This window comes from Thalassophryne amazonica, chromosome 7 (genome assembly GCF_902500255.1).
Source record: "Thalassophryne amazonica chromosome 7, fThaAma1.1, whole genome shotgun sequence".
Lineage (NCBI taxonomy): Eukaryota > Metazoa > Chordata > Actinopteri > Batrachoidiformes > Batrachoididae > Thalassophryne > Thalassophryne amazonica.
Window position 1 is genome coordinate 63,302,951 of NC_047109.1, and position 12,894 is coordinate 63,315,844.

The 12,894-nt window shown below is 40.3% G+C and overlaps 1 protein-coding gene and 1 long non-coding RNA gene across 2 annotated transcripts; both read left to right on the plus strand.

Moving 5' to 3' along the window:
* The first annotated feature begins 1,931 nt into the window (after nucleotides 1-1,931).
* On the plus strand, nucleotides 1,932-12,492 carry LOC117514038. The gene is made up of 4 exons (XR_004561780.1): nucleotides 1,932-1,944; nucleotides 3,660-3,668; nucleotides 4,616-4,627; nucleotides 12,377-12,492. It is a non-coding gene; the product is annotated as an uncharacterized LOC117514038 (long non-coding RNA).
* arl4aa (ADP-ribosylation factor-like 4aa) lies at nucleotides 9,083-12,490 on the plus strand. The gene is made up of 2 exons (XM_034174321.1): nucleotides 9,083-9,241; nucleotides 11,059-12,490. The coding sequence occupies exon 2, from the start codon at nucleotides 11,159-11,161 to the stop codon at nucleotides 11,759-11,761; it is 603 nt and encodes a 200-aa protein (XP_034030212.1). The 5' UTR covers nucleotides 9,083-9,241; nucleotides 11,059-11,158; the 3' UTR covers nucleotides 11,762-12,490.
* Nucleotides 12,493-12,894: the final 402 nt, after the last annotated feature.

Consider the following 12,894-nt stretch of genomic DNA (forward strand, 5'->3'; position numbering starts at 1 on the left):
TCAGAAGGTGGAAAGTCACCTCCACCTCTAATCACACACTCGTGCAGCTCCTGTTAACCACTTATCTGGTTGGAGTGTGAAGCGAAGCCGTGGCTGATCACACCAAACGCCAATCCCACAGATAAGGAAACACTTACAGGAAAACAGCTGCAAAGAAGTTCAGACTATTAGTCAGTGTTTTCAGTTTAGCAGAGAATTACCTTCACAGGTAGATGATATCTCGGCAATGAGGTGGAGATGACGTCCGGGTTTTATGGAGTAGTATGATGAAGTGTAGATGGGTGACAGCTGTCATGAGATAATGAGAGACAGCTGTCACCCCCGGCTGTGTCCATGGCGGCAGCGCCCTCTCGTGCCTGAAGCCCGCACTTCAGGCAGGGCGCCCTCTGGTGGTGGTCCAGCAGTACCTCCTCTTCTGGCGGCCCACACACCACTTTGCTGATACGAGACCAACAACACAAATACCACCAAAAACATGAAACCAGTAATTCTTCATCTTGGCTTCTGTTTCCTCCCTACAGGTGACCTTCTGGGCTTCCAATTGTTGTTGGAATCTGACTTTTTGTTTTTCCAGCTGTTGTTGGAACCCATCTTTTTGTTCTTCCAGCTTCTTTTGAAACGCCTCCTTGAGTTGACAGACTTTGTTGACGTCTTCCGTCAAAGCTTCCAGTTCTTTTCTGGCATAACTTCTTGCTCCTCTTTCTTCTTGACCAACTCATTCTGATGAGCCTCTGTCAGGTCTTTGGTTGGTGTCAGGTCATTGCTGTCAGGTTCCACGGGGTCTTCAGGAAGACTTTGATTATGCACATCCTCCATTTGTTGTGCTTCTTCCCTCATCATTTTCTGTGTGTTCATCTGAATTCAAATATGGATATTACATTTAGTTTTCAGTGTCAGAGGTCACACTGAGGCCCGTCCACATGGGAACAGATTTAGGTGCATCTGCATAGGTTTTGTGTCATTTTGGTGTTTCATCCACCTGTAAACTGCGTTTTGGGCACCGGAAATGATATAATTTGAAAACAGAGTGGGACTGCTCTCAGACGTCAGCTGACAGCAATTCAATGTTCAAAACCCCCATTAGATATCCTGCTGCTACACCTCAATTGATGTTAGCAATCAGAACTTCCAATAGAAGGTGTAAGACGACAGTATCTGATATTTGCTCAGTAGATTTGGGCTCCTGTCAATATAATAAAAGCTGGATATTATTCGCCGTCTTCCCTCTTGTGAAATCTGTTGAACTGCAGAAGTCTTTTAATGAAAGACTCTCACTGTTCTTCGCTGATGACATTAAAACTCCTCAGTTGCTTTTTTTCATGCCAAACATCTGCACTATTGAAGGCAAAGTGCATAAAAATCTGCATGACGATTTTGTTGGACTGCAGCTTGATAAGTAAGCTGCTGTGCAGCGCCTGAATCAGAGTTGCAAATTTGCATCCTACGGCCCATTTTTGATGCAGACTCTGTTTTCAAATCCTTCACAGGGGGTCTAGAGTCCAACTTTCAACAGAATACCTGGTGTACATGCACCATGAGATCTCCTTGGAATGACTGGAGGAGATTCTGACAATAAATGTGCACATTAACTAATAAACTTTTATCCAAATACAGTAAAACCCGCCTAAACCGTCATCGTATGAACCGGCTATTCGCACTCACCAGACAAAAGCAAAAGCCCCAATGTTTATGTATGTTTTCCATGTACTAAATACCATATATATCTGATTTTATATAATGGATTTCCACTCTCATCGAACAAAACATCTCGTCCCATCACAATGCATTTCCATTAAAAACCTCTCACATGCACCAGACAGAGCTGTCTGGACGTGCCTAGTAACAGAGGTATGAAATGAAATTCAGCACTGACACTCGCCAATTCAAGGAAAATGGGTACCATATTTCCTTGATTAAAAGACCAGCTGTTTATTTTTTCAAACTGTGCTCAGACCTGGCACCTAAACGAGACAGGGCGTAATTCAAGGCTGGTGATTATTAACAAAATGCTGCTTGCTGCCTGCACTGTAATATGATGTTACATTTCACACATATCCCTGGGTGTGATAAACCAAACCGTTTTAGATCAGAGCCCTCTGCCTGGCTGCCAACTCTCCCCAGAGCCTGACATGCACCTGCTAAATGATTGAAACCACAAGGACTGTGATTTGTCACTTTTACGTTTTCACTCCTTCCTCTCCCATCATATTTTGTTTTTGCAGTGCGCCCGCTGATTACATTTTGATCATGGATCAAATATGTTTGGCAGAACAGTCCGCAAATATGACCAACTTTACAACAAGGAGTCAGAAAATTAGTCAGAAAAAGATGTTCAAATGACCTCCAATTCATAGAGGAAAATTGTACGTACCATGTCGTTGGTTTGGAGGTTGACGATTGTCTAAAGAAGTGGAGCTTGCTGAGGGAAAAATTAATCCATTAAAAAGCCGCAGTCACATAAAGATTGAACGGAGAACTTTAAAAGGGCATGTCAATGTCATTGCATGGCCATGGAGTTACAAGGTACCACTCCCCAGCGGACTTAGAAAAAATGGATTTTTTCCATTTCATACATATAACAGATTTAAATTATAATGGACAAAATTCACTGGTCCAACTGAACCCATTATATTCGAGTTTTGCTGTATATTGTTTCTGAACCATATAATTGACAGCAAAAAGCTGAGAGGCTCCCGTTGGGGGGGGGGGGGACTGTTGAGGCCAGCCTTTGTTTTTTTTTTATATAGCGCCAAATCACAACAAACAGTTGCCCCAAGGCGCTTTATATTGTAAGGCAAGGCCATACAATAATGATGTAAAACCCCAACGGTCAAAACGACCCCCTGTGAGCAAGCACTTGGCTACAGTGGGAAGGAAAAACTCCCTTTTAACAGGAAGAAACCTCCAGCAGAACCAGGCCCAGGGAGGGGCAGTCCTCTGCTGGGACTGGTTGGGGCTGAGGGAGAGAACCAGGAAAAAGACATGCTGTGGAGGGGAGCAGAGATCGATCACTAATGATTAAATGCAGAGTGGTGCATACAGAGCAAAAAGAGAAAGAAACAGTGCATCATGGGAACCCCCCAGCAGTCTACGTCTATAGCAGCATAACTAAGGGATGGTTCAGGGTCACCTGATCCAGCCCTAACTATAAGCTTTAGCAAAAAGGAAAGTTTTAAGCCTAATCTTAAAAGTAGAGAGGGTGTCTGTCTCCCTGATCTGAATTGGGAGCTGGTTCCACAGGAGAGGAGCCTGAAAGCTGAAGGCTCTGCCTCCCATTCTACTCTTACAAACCCTAGGAACTACAAGTAAGCCTGCAGTCTGAGAGCGAAGCGCTCTATTGGGGTGATATGGTACTATGAGGTCCCTAAGATAAGATGGGACCTGATTATTCAAAACCTTATAAGTAAGAAGAAGAATTTTAAATTCTATTCTAGAATTAACAGGAAGCCAATGAAGAGAGGCCAATATGGGTGAGATATGCTCTCTCCTTCTAGTCCCTGTCAGCACTCTAGCTGCAGCATTTTGAATTAACTGAAGGCTTTTTAGGGAACTTTTAGGACAACCTGATAATAATGAATTACAATAGTCCAGCCTAGAGGAAATAAATGCATGAATTAGTTTTTCAGCATCACTCTGAGACAAGACTTTTCTGATTTTAGAGATATTGCGTAAATGCAAAAAAGCAGTCCTACATATTTGTTTAATATGCGCTTTGAATGACATATCCTGATCAAAAATGACTCCAAGATTTCTCACAGTATTACTAGAGGTCAGGGTAATGCCATCCAGAGTAAGGATCTGGTTAGACACCATGTTTCTAAGATTTGTGGGGCCAAGTACAATAACTTCAGTTTTATCTGAGTTTAAAAGCAGGAAATTAGAGGTCATCCATGTCTTTATGTCTGTAAGACAATCCTGCAGTTTAGCTAATTGGTGTGTGTCCTCTGGCTTCATGGATAGATAAAGCTGGGTATCATCTGCGTAACAATGAAAATTTAAGCAATACCGTCTAATAATACTGCCTAAGGGAAGCATATATAAAGTGAATAAAATTGGTCCTAGCACAGAACCTTGTGGAACTCCATAATTAACTTTAGTCTGTGAAGAAGATTCCCCATTTACATGAACAAATTGTAATCTATTAGACAAATATGACTCATGATAATCATGAGTGGGTTACTTAAACCCTGGCTTTGAGCTCAGCTTTTGCCAGAATCTACATGGACATTGATACACGACTTTGATCCATGACCTTGTCTGCGCTGTTGCTTCTATGCACTTTGACGTCTGAGCTTCCCGCAGCTCATCTCAAGGTAACCTGGCTCCTCTATTTTCCGTAATAGAGCTCTTTGACCGTTTGGTGTTTCCAGGCGCCTTCCTGTGCAGCTACATGCTGCACTGCTTCTGGCTTCCACGCCACAACCAGCACTACGTCACTTTGGAACTTGCTGCTGTGCCGCAGCTCATCTGCACTCAGCTTCAGAGCATGCTGCAATGCTCCATTCAGCTAGGTTCCTGCTGTCTCTGAGTTTGTGAGATTCCACCTCTCACTCTGCTCCTGTTTATGACTGTGCATTACCAAGAACTGCATGAACTGTTATGCAGAACTACTAAGAACTTCTAAGTAGTTTCTGAAGCCAAGTCCAGCTTAATTGAACTGTGTCATAAGACATGCTGCTGCTGACCTCTGACCTCTGTGAACAATTACTGAACTGTGAACAATTCCTGCATTAAACCTACCCTGAACATTCTGTTATTAAAGGCTTCCAGTGTTATGAGTCCATTCACTCACCTTTGTTCTCCTCATCCTCCTAGAACGTTCCTCGTCCTCGGCTCTGTGTGTTCCTCCTGGCTCTGGTTCCAGTCCCAATATCAAGGATTCCATCTCACTCTCTAACTCCTAAACCTGGCTCTGTGCGCCCAGATTTCCACTGCTACAAGCGGGCCCTGTCTCGGTTCTCCAGGCATCATCTCCAGCTTAGCACTTCAATTCCTCAGTTATTCATTATTGTAAATAAATCTATTTTTTTGTTCACAACCTGTTCTCGTCCTTGCTCCCAGCATGAGTCCATCGCCTATAACGGTCTGGTCTGGATCCCTAACTACAACATAATGGAGAGTGTGGTAGAGAGGTGAAGAAGAGAGTGCAGGCAGGATGGAGTGGGAGGAGAAAGATGGCAAGAGTGATTTGTGACTGAAGAATATCTTCAAGAGTGAAAGGGAAAGTTTACAAGACAGTAGTGAGTCCAGCTACGTTGTATGCTTAGAGATGGTGGCACGAACAAAAAGACAGGAGGTAGAAGAGCTGAAGATGTTGCAATTGTCTTTGAGAGTGAGGAGAATGGATAGGATTAGGAATGAACTAACCCAGTCTCAGCTCAGGATGGTTTGGAGAGAAAGTCAGAGAAACGATTGAAATGATTTGGACATGTGCAGAGGAAGGACCCAGGGTATATAGGGAGAAGGGTGCTGAGGATGGAGCCACCAGGCAGGGGGAGAAGAGGGAGGCTAAACAGGAAGTTTATGGGTGTGCTGAGGGAGGACATGCAGGTGGTTGGTGTGACAGAGGAAGATACAGAGGACAAGGTGGGATGGAAACGATTGATCTTCTGTGGCGACCTCTAATGGGAGCAGCCACAAGAAGAAGAAAATGATTTGAAAGTTGAGATAATTTTCTAATTTAATTTTGTATTCTCTCAAACAGTTCCTAATTTTATCAGTCATGTTTCATGACATAGGAATTAGCAGTAATTACGCACATCCTTATCAATATAAATTAACATCGTCAACCATTCCAAGAAGAAAAATTGTTTAAATAGTCATTGATAATAACCTATCAAATTATGCTAAACTATTTTGGCGTCATACAAAACAAATAATGAAAATTTTCCATTCATGCAACGGAAAGAATATTTGCACCCTTTTGTTGAACTTGTGCAAATATTCTTACCTCTGGACTCATAAATATTCATTATTTGTGGAATAACCTGTAAAGTTTTATAGCACATTCTTTTTACATTTTGTATGGTTGTTTCTAGATTTTAGTCTCTTTTTGTTATTTTTGTTGTTCTTCCTTCCTTTCTTTTAGGTGCTGCAAAACCACACAGTTGTATAAATAAACTACAGAGTGCATTCCCTATACTTATCACCATTGTGTCAGCAGAGGGAATCATCCACCTTTTGCAAAGAGGCCAAGTGGCAATGCAGAGTACTTTGATTTATCTATGTAAATTACTCAAAGTTTCCACATAGTAAATGTTCAAAAAAATAATAATAATAATGAAATTGCATTAACACAATGTTGTGCTAATGTGATTTCCTTTTTTGACTGCAGCTTTGATATAAATTTGAATTACTTGATGATCACCTTTATTCCTCTGACTTTTTGGTTCATAATTTAAAACTGTGATTCCAAGTAATCTCAAAGAAGGAAAAAGGAAAATTATGAAAGTGAATACTGAGTGTTGTAGTGGAGCCCACTGTTGTCAGTGTGAGTTCAATTTCCAAATGAAAACAATAACAATAATAATAATAATAACAATAACTTAGGTTGAGATCAAAACCTCTTTTACAAAGATGACCTGGTCAAGAAAGGCAGCAGCACATGTCATAATGGGCAGGTTAACATCAACATGAGAATGTTGGTGTTAAATAAAATTGGTCATAGTAACATTGCAATATGTAAAGTCTCAAACAGATTAAAACTCATAAACATAGCCGTTGTGCAAAAGAGTCCCATTTGCAATCTTGTAAAATAGACCAGAAAGTGTTCAAGGAGGTCAGTCTAGACAGTTTCAGATCAGATGAGAAAATGTGCACCGGGAGCGGAAAAACTGAACGCATTCTTTCCTGATTCAGTGCGGACACAAGTTACACGAAAACACAACATGTCCTTCGAGCGCAGAGCATAACGACTTTCAGATCTCTGAAGTAAACTGGATAAATAGGTCGGAACCAGTCCAGTGAGAGTTTTGTACAACTCACAATGGTGGGTGAGGCAGCTACAATCAGTGATGAATCTCAAGGCACAATGATACAGTGAGGTCAAGGACTGTAGACAACTGGTTGAGGCACACCTATAAATGACATTGCCATAGTCCAATAAGGACAGGACAGGAAGGTAGCAGTTATCAAGCTCTTCCTAGCACTTAAGGAGAAGCATTGCTTGTTTCTGTAAATGAAGCCTAGCTTCACTCTTAATTTGGAGATCAAGTGTTTAAGATGAACTTTGAAAGAGAGCTTCATATCAATAGTCAATCCCAAATACTTGTAGCTGCTGACTATCTTGAGAACATTACCTTGAGCAATTTTGATTGATGGCAATACATGAACTGGCAATACATGAAAGCACCATGGAATAACAGTGATGGACAACAACATGTTCTGATTGACCCTATATAAATTATTTGAATGACAATGTACAAATGTGTTTGTTTGGTCCAAAACATGTTCAGATTGACTGTACATAAAGTATTTGAATGGCAACACACAGATGTGTGTGTTTGGTCCAAACATATGTCATGCACACAAATGGAAACACAGACTGTGGTTTTAGCAGTAGGTCTCCTTCTGCTTTACTTCTTTATTTGGTGTCATTCGAACACACACCAGACAGCCACATGAACAAATGTCATTCGACTGTTTACACTACGGTTACTTCGGCCACTTTATCACTGAAATAAATGTCACCAATTATGGCAACTCACTGAACAGTAACACATCAACAAACATAAATGAACACAACAACACAAACAATGGAAAAGTCCCATGAGTGCTCTGCTCTTTCTCTGTAGAGCGAGCTCCTTCTCCGGTTGCAATAATATATTGACCACAGAGTTAAACTTAGGCAATTGCACAATCTTTCTGAATATATTTTCATAGTCTTCATATACCATAACTTCCATTTCAGCAGTTCTGCCTTTTTCCTCGCTGTGCTCCACTGTACATCGTCAAATCTTTCATTAGCTTTTTATTGGCTTGATTGCATATCAATTCTGCTGCATCCACATGCTGATGGCAGAAAAACGGGTGCGACGATTTACCCAAACTAACCCAGACTGAACAAAACTGACTCCAATGGCGGACCCAAACTGACTCAGACTGACCCAAATATGACTAAATGAAGTACTTTTATTCATTTTTGGAAATGCGCGCGGTTCTTGCAAGCAATTTTACAGGTTAGAAGAAATGCTTTGTTGTATTTATTCAAGAATTCAAGCAATACATCTGAAACAAAAGTAATTAAAATCTATGAAGCAGCAGGACCTTTGTGGCCGGAACGACGGTGGGGGATCGAACCAACACAGCTCGCACCAAAAGACTGTTTCTCTACCAGGTCAGCCAAAGGGCAACTCCCCACAAAAGGGAACTCCCCATTAGCCAAGCTAGCAGGAACGTCTTTTCAATTTGGACCCGGGACTTTCATCCCGCTACATCTATCACAACTTGGAATAAAAAAAGATTTTGTGCAGATTTTATATATACTTCTAATTTTATTTATCGTTTTTATTTCCATAAGGTTTTAACATTTGTTTTTGTAATGTTTAATTTTCAACATATTTAGAATCGTTATTCATTTAATTTAATCATTACATTTATTTAGATTGTATCTATTTTTATTAATTTTTCCAGTATGCAATTTCAGATTTTTATTGTTGTTAATGTTAGTTTTCTGTGTTGTGTACTTTGTTAGCCTGATATGTGATATTTTTGTTGATAAAGTAAAAAAAAAAAAAAAAAAAAAAAAAAAATCGACATTACTTCCGGAAATGGATGCGTTTTCTTTGGGAGGCAGTTGAAACTTGATACAAAAATAAAAACCGATTTATTTATTTATTTAGTTTTTACATATTATGAAATGTTAGCAACTGTTTAAAATAGTCACATAGTGATGAAAATACAAAAATGATAAAATGATAGACGAAGCAACAGGTGACTGATTCCCACAGACAGCATGGTTCAAGCATGATAGACAGCATTTTTGTTGAATCAATTTGCCAGGAGTGTTCTCCACGAACCAATCGCTATCGTCCATAGTGTCCGTGTGGGCGGGGTTTACAGCAGACTGCAGCAGCAGATCCACACGGGACACGGAGGTGGACATCGTGTTCATGTTTGAGGAAGGACTCGCCTTTATCCAAGTAACCAGTGAAAATACGACGTAACTGCAGTCCCAGTGTTTCGCCAGCTTACAGTGTTTGTTTTTGGAGCGGCTGTTATCCAGTATTTTCTCTTCAGACTGGTAGGTAGCCGACTGAACTGGAAATAAACTGACATTGGTTCACCTGCACTGTAGCTCTTCGACTGATTCAAGGCACCGTCTGTAAATTCTAACCATCTGCGGCTCAAACATGGACGCACTCCCAATTAGTTGGTAACTGTTTTGATAAGAGTAATAATTTTTTGTATTTTTTAAATTACCAAGTTCTAGGATTTCAGCTTAATTCAGTATACTTTCATGTATATATGAATTAAGTATGTATGGCCTTGCCTTGCAATGTGGAGCGCCTTGGGGCAACTGTTTGTTGTGATTTGGCGCTATACAAGAAAAAAGTTGATTGATTGATTGATTGAGTTTATTTTATTAGTTTCTTTACTCCTATATGACAGTAAACTCAACATTTTTGTGTTGTGTATAAAACAAGACATTTTAATGTATATTCTACGTTTTTCATAATTTTCTGACACGTTGTGGACCAATTACTAATTCGTTTAACTGGCCGATTATTTTCTTGGTTAAGAAAATAGTCGTTTGTTGCAACCCCAGGATAAATATTGAAAATATAAGATTAACTGTGTTGCTCAAAGGACTTGGCTGATTAGTCACACTTGAATTACTTTTGTCAGTGCAATACAATATATCCCTTTCCTTTGAGATTAGGTAACATTCATTGCAACCAAAGTAAACAATAAAGACAATGTTTAGATCGCTTAACAGCAGGCAAGTAATTCCCAAAGTAATTTAACCTTTTTTGATAAATGTTTTTCTGCCCAGTCCTGCCCTCTGTATATGCTCCATGCACTATGAGAACTGGGACATACTCAAATGTTTTGTTGTTGTTGGGGTTTCTTTTGGTTTGTTTGTTTTTGCACCCCCAAAGTTGACCTCCATTTCTGGAAAGCGGCTGCTTTTGGTATTGGAAAGAGGATCTAAAGCCGGTGTCACCGACCGATCGGTCCCCCCTAAAAATCTATCAATCTTGCCTTAACTGTGCATGTCATTTCTGAGCATTGGAAGAAATTCACCAATTATCACCTCGTTTCTGCTTAAAGCTGCACTCCAGTCATCATCTATCTCAGCACAGATATCTGAAGCTTTTGTACAACAATTGTTTCCACATAAATTCAGGATTATTTCATAGTAAGACGGGGACCGATCAGAGTGTCACAGCGGCACGTCTGAATCTGACATGCTGCTGCGCATGTCATTTCATAGCATCAGCAGGGATTTACGATTACCACCTCTTTTCTGCTTAAAACTGACTTTAGAATGATTTAAGAGGTTTTACTTTGTCATCTGATGGTTAATAATCACATAATCACTTTGATTGCTTTGAGTGTAGAGAGTCAGACTCAGACGTGCTGCTGTGGCACTCTGATCACTCTCAACTTAGAGAGGGCGGGGCGCGTTGGTCTTCTCTCACAGCACCTTTTCCCTCACTCGAACAGCAGTTTCCACGCATGCACAAATGATCTCTGCACGCACACATTAAATATCTACGCGTGTGAAATAATACGCCCAAATGCATTTTTTTACACAAGTGTGGTTTTGGCACCGATCTGACACTATACTATACTACTATAATAATAATAATATGCAGATGCAGTCCTTTTAATTTCAGAAGCATCTTTTACTGACCATAAAAAGCAAATGCTGGCAGTGTTAACCTTTTGGACCTTGTTAAACCATTGCTAATGGTGTGCAATTATAAGTTAGGGCTTTGGGTTACAGATTTTATGAAAATCATCAAACCCCACTAATAGAAACCTCTTTATTTCTTTTTTCATCTTTACTCAATGTTAAAAAAAAAAACAATAACGTGTCCCATATTCTTTCAGGGACATATGCTGACCTTTTGGATTATATTCAGCTTTGAGGACTACTGCTGGACAGTTGGATCAAATTTTCCAAGCAATTAATTGTTCCTCATGAGGAAAGATGGGGAATGGACTGTCAGAACAACCTAGCCTCCTCTCAAGCATCCCTTTCTTGCAGTCTTTTCACATCGCTATTCTTGGACTGGACTCTGCGGGAAAGACCACAGTCTTGTACAGGTTGCAGTTCAACGAGTTTGTGAACACGGTGCCCACCAAAGGTTTCAATGCAGAGAAAGTCAAAGTGTCATTAAGTGGACACAGGATGGTGACATTCCACTTCTGGGATGTTGGTGGCCAGGAGAAACTACGCCCACTGTGGAAGTCTTACACACGATGCACTGATGGCATCATCTTTGTGGTGGACTCTGTAGATGCTGAACGTATGGAAGAAGCCAAGACTGAGCTCCATAAAATTGCCAAGACTTCTGAGAACCAGGGAGTTCCCCTTCTGGTTGTGGCCAACAAACAAGACTTGAGACATTCTTTGGGACTGGCTGAAATTGAGAAATTACTGACGTTAAAAGAACTGGGTCCAGCAACCCCCTGGCACCTGCAGCCAGCATGTGCCATCATAGGAGATGGACTCAGGGAGGGCCTGGAGAGACTCCATGACATGATTCTGAAAAGGAGAAGAGTGCTCCGCCAGCAAAAGAAAAAGAGATAAATTTGTTACAAGAAAGTCTGGTTAGTTGTTTTATGTGAAGGAAATGTAAACCATGTTTTACCTGGATGGATGCAATTGTCCACTGCTGGCCTAGATTCCATATGGTGAGCTCCACCAGTCAAACATTAAGCTTAGGATAACCAGCCTTGGTCTTGTGGTGTTGATCAGAAAGTGATGTAAAGGGAAACTGCATGAAGATGAGAAAGTTAGAGATAAGTGTGGATATACAGAGCTTATTTGGTTCAAATGTTCCTGAAGGTGTGCGGAATGGAAGGGTGATAAGTAGCTTTGAAGATTGCATATGATTCGTGAATGGATAAAGGCTGGATTTAAATAATGTCACCAAAAATAATTTAAGATTATGACTAGTTTAAGGATCAGTACATAAATGAGTGTCCATTGTTTTATTAATGGAGCAGTTAAATGTAAATATTCCCTGTTTATATGTTGAAATGTTATGACACTGGACTTTCTTTAAGAAAAGTATTATGCATTATCACATTATTATTAGTGATTGTTTGCTGTCTTCTATCTCAACTTTATTTTTCATAAGCACTTTAGATGATCACTTCTTACAGAGTTTACAGTTTTTTTTTTGTTTTTTTTTTAAACTAGAGATTGGCTACATGAAGTAGACACCACTGTAGCTGGCAACATTGTTGTTGGCCACATTATCATTAGGCAGATTATGCTTCATCTTTTGCTCAATAAAACATTTAGAGCAATGCTGACAGTGGTATGGAGTCTATTATGATTTCCACAATGGAGTAAACTACCTTTCCTTTAATGTGCAGTTACTAACATCTTGGAAGACATTAGGTTATTGGAATTTGCAGAGTGATGACTGTTTAAACAATGTGTGACAATGTTAAACCAGTAAACCACCATCTCCTCAAAGAGCAAGCCTATGATAGGGTGCCAGTAGAAGAGCTGTGGTATGAGTAACCCTGGAATGGCAAAAAAAAAAAATGTATGTGAGGTTGGTGCAGGATATGTGCAAGGACACTGACAACAGTGAAATGTTCAGTGGGCATTACAGATGCATTCAAGTTAGAGGTGTGATTACATTGGGGACTGGTTCTGAGCCCTTTCCTGTTTGCAATGATGGTTGACGAGATCAGACAGGCGTCTCC

What these genes read in the sequence shown, in the direction of transcription:
- arl4aa (XM_034174321.1), top strand. Translation starts at nt 11,159, where the DNA reads ATGGGGAATGGACTGTCAGAACAACCTAGCCTCCTCTCAAGCATCCCT.